The sequence below is a fragment of the Pinus tabuliformis genome, chromosome 7, assembly GCF_031772625.1.
Source record: "Pinus tabuliformis cultivar Carrire ecotype Pingquan chromosome 7, CPIR1, whole genome shotgun sequence".
In the NCBI taxonomy this organism is placed as follows: Eukaryota; Viridiplantae; Streptophyta; class Pinopsida; order Pinales; family Pinaceae; genus Pinus; species Pinus tabuliformis.
Window position 1 is genome coordinate 202,109,665 of NC_142293.1, and position 4,073 is coordinate 202,113,737.

At 38.0% G+C, this 4,073-nt stretch overlaps 1 protein-coding gene across 1 annotated transcript; it reads right to left on the reverse strand.

Moving 5' to 3' along the window:
- Positions 1-210: 210 nt before the first annotated feature.
- LOC149246555 (uncharacterized) lies at positions 211-1,689 on the reverse strand. Its single transcript, XM_089441827.1, has one exon. The coding sequence runs from the start codon at positions 1,687-1,689 to the stop codon at positions 211-213; it is 1,479 nt and encodes a 492-aa protein (XP_089297953.1).
- Positions 1,690-4,073: the final 2,384 nt, after the last annotated feature.

Here is a 4,073-nt window from a genome sequence, read left to right on the forward strand (position 1 = left end):
GGGGTCTCCTTTGAAAAGGAAAACAACCCCAATCAAAAAGATATATCAAGAGTCATTGAGAAAAAACTGAAAACTATACAGAGAGGGATTTTGATTGTTTGTAGTGCTAACTGTATATAAACAAAAGCGTGAAAACAAAACTACTGAGAACTGTGTACAAAAAATCTTTAGCCTGCGGAAACTGCTACCAAAAAAGTGAAGATTCCTCGATCAAAGAGGTGGATTAAAAGGAGCCTGATGTGAGGAAAAGTCCTGCCCCTGTCTGGATTCTGCTATTGTCCATGCGCCCAGATCTTGCTGTAGACCAGCCTTAGAAAGCTGGTCTGCTTCCATGTTCTTCTCCCTGTAGATATGGTGAAAATATATACTGTTAAATGATGTCTTTAAAAACATGATTTCTTCTACAATAGTCTTCAGGATCTGATTTTTACAGGATGCATTTCCAGTAACCCACTTAATGACATTCTGAGAATCTCCAAAAATTTGAATTGTGTAGATTTTTCTTTGAAGTAACCAGCAGAGGAGAAAGCGCAAAGCAGATAGCTCAGCATAGTTGTTAGTACCAGGACCTAGCCCTACCGAAGCCTTTAGAGTATGATCATGGTTTAAGTGAATGCATATGCCGGCCCCAGCTTTGTTATTCTGAGATGCTCCATCAAAGAAAGCCCAAGGAATGCCCTCCATTAAAGAGACAAGCTTTTGTTTCTTTTGAGTATCTTTGGGAGCAGGGAGCGGGATGGCAGAGTAGATGGCAGCACAGTTTATAGCAATGGTGGCTGTGAGAAAATCCTTGTCTTGAAACAGTGCTTTATTTCTTGCTAGCCATACTCCCCAAAAGAAAATAAGGGGCAAATTCCTCATGTTTCCCTCCGGATAGGAATTCCACCACTTCCTCCAAGACTCCTCCAGAGGATCTAAACCCCACTGAGCTTTTACCTTAAGTAAACAGGTTACCTCCTTCCATATTATTTTTGTGACTGTACATGCTGTGAAGAGATGATTGATTGATTCCTCTTCTGACTTGCATAAGGGGCACCTCCCAGGCCCAACAAGATATCTGGCTTGTAGAATGTCCCAGGTAGGGACTTTTCTTTTTAGAATGCACCATAAAAAGATCCTGGCCTTAGCTGGGCATTTTAATTCCCATATGTTTTTCGCCCACCAGTCTGGGACTCCCCATCCTTTCTTTGCCATTAAGAAAGTATACCCATCTTTTGGGGAGTAATCTCCTGTTTTTCCTTGCGCCCATATTAGATGATCTGGTTCATCTTTTAGTCTGACATTTGTGCGATGCAGTTCTTGGATGTAGGAAGCCCACTCGTTCTTCCACCTGATATTCAAATCTAAGTCTTCATCATTCTTCCAAGCCTGGCCCCAAATTGTAGAATGCCCAACTTTCTCCACCTGATTTAGATTTGTAATACCTTTGTTATTAAGATGTCTGAGAAGGCCAGGTGACAGGGCATAGGCTTCATTGCATCCAACCCATGGGTCTCTGCCAATTCTGATTTTTCTTCCATCTCCCACTTTCCATGCCAAACCTTGCTCAATCACAGAGAAAGCCTCCACCGTGGCCTTCCAGATGACTGAGGAATTCTTTATTTTCTTGTCTTGGCTTGGAATCCAATCATCTAAGGGAGTTGGATCAATGTACTTTCTTTTTACCACCTTTGTCCAAAGATTCTCCATAGTGACAAGTCTCCATCCTGATTTAGCTGCTAGAGAAAGGCTGAATTCAGGAAGCCTTTTTATTCCCCAGCCTCCCCATTCTTTTGGTCTAGCCACTTTGTCCCATGCCACCCAAGGTAGTGCAGAGGATTCTTTTGAACCTGCCCAAAGAAATCTACTGCAGATTTTTCTGATTTTCTCCAACACTCCTTTGGGGATCCAAGTTAAAGCTGCCCAGTATACAGGAATGGCAAGCAAGACAGATTTTATTAGAGTCAATCTGCCAGCTCTTGAGAGCCACTTGAAGCTCCAATGGGAAATTCTGGCTTCTATCTTTGCTATGAGCCAGTTCCAATGGGAAATTCTGGCTTCTATCTGGGAAATTCTGGCTTCTATCCCATTGACCTATACCAACTGAATGGATACAAATTTGCAGGGAAATGAACATAAGAATAAATTAAGTACCTATTAAGGGAAACTATAGTGGAAATCCCTGCAATTCCACCACCCACAGTTACTAAGCCTTCAAATTTCTCATTGCTAATATTGTCATTGTTGTAGCCTGCTTATCTTCCCACCTCCTCAAACTTCAATCTAATTGGGTGTTTGAAAGGTGGGTATGAGTAGAGATATTCCTAGGACTCCCTAGGAATTCCATAAAATAAATTGTTGTTAAAATTCATAAAATAAATTGTTATATAATTAAATTTTTGTTAAATGTCTTCCATACTTGCCATATTTGATGAACAAAAAATCTGGTTATAACAATGGGTTACAAGCATAACATCTTAACTACTTCACCCTACATCAATTGGTAATCAGGGTTGTGGGATTTTCATTCACTCTCAGTGGTGGTTTTTCTACAAAATCCTTCTTGATGACATCTAATTTTATTGTAGGTCATCTTCACAAATAGAGTGGCAATTTTGTTCACAATATAAAAATTTTGAACATGTAAGAAGAGCAAGAGTGAAAGAACGTTTGTAATAACTTCAAAAAATAACTTTTATGCATTCAGAGCATTAACTATAAGTATGAGAATGCCACCTCTGCTCCTAGGAGCTATGACACATGTGAAGCAAGATGCATCTCTTTAGTCAAACAAAGTTGATTGCCATGGTAGAGGACTAAATTTCACAAAAAGACAAAAGACTTCAAATTCAAGCACTGACAAGGTTATTCTTGGCACAAAACCTGATAGAGGTCAGAGATGCAACTACCAATCCCATGATGGAGATTGTAACATCATTGGCTGGATATTCAATCAACCTATCCAAACTCTAGTTTACAAGACTTCTCAACCTTTAAGTATGTTATAATGATCAAATCTAAAGGCAGGAAAGGAATGAAATTCATAGAAAATGGTCTCAAGTATACATGACAAAGCGAAGCATGGGAATATTTTTAGCATAAAACCTATGAACCCTTCTAGATCGTAGAAAATATCTTTAAATTACTCATTTGTTATAAGAAGTGCAAGCTAAAACTGAGCTTTTTCACATCCAAAAAAAAATGGGGATCTTTTACAAGCACTTGCAAAATCCAAATATGAAAACACCATATTAACAAATGACCATAATAAATGTATGGAAGAGAAAGGTGTTGTCAATACTTTGTAGGAAAAGCTTGAACATGGATGAGATGAAAATTAGAAGCTACAAAAGGAGCTTTGAACAAGTTCACTAATCTTAATAATCTTCACATTATGTTCTCTACCTTGGGAAGGGAGAAAGAAATCATGGAAGCAGAATTAACACTGAAGCCAAACTATTGTGTGAGATGGAGGAAAACCTAAATGACCTAAAAGAGAAAATCACAAAAATTTCAAACAAGTTAGAGGCTTAGGCAAGGGAAAATAAAAACAAAATTTGAGGTGCCTAGGAATTTCAAAAATGATTGCTTCTCTTCAAAATCGCAACAAACAATTGGCAGAAGAAGTGCTTAAGGCATAAAAAGGTTATTGTTCCTTTAAGAGGAAATCAAAAGGTTTTTGATAATAGAACAATGGATTGAAGAGGGAGATAGCCTACCTTAAATCTTCGATACTGAAATAGGAAAATTTTACAAGTGGTATGGTATTGAAAAGGGCTACACTTATGAATGAGATCACCTAGGATAAGCAACAACTTCATAATTTGCTAAAAATATGTGAGAAGCATGGCTCACAATTCTAGGTAAGAAGAAAAGTTTCAAAAGAGGAATTTTTATTGGTTGATAAGTTCCTGCTTCACTTCAAGGAAACAAAGAGGTGCCTTAAGGTAGATCTCAATACAGTTAAAGAGTATCAAAAACTTGAGGAAATGGAAATGTCACGGAATTAGCTATTGTATTTGCCTATAGAGAATAATTTTGCTTATACAAGAGAAAAAAATAAATGCAAAGAGAGATGCCAACATTAAAAGGCT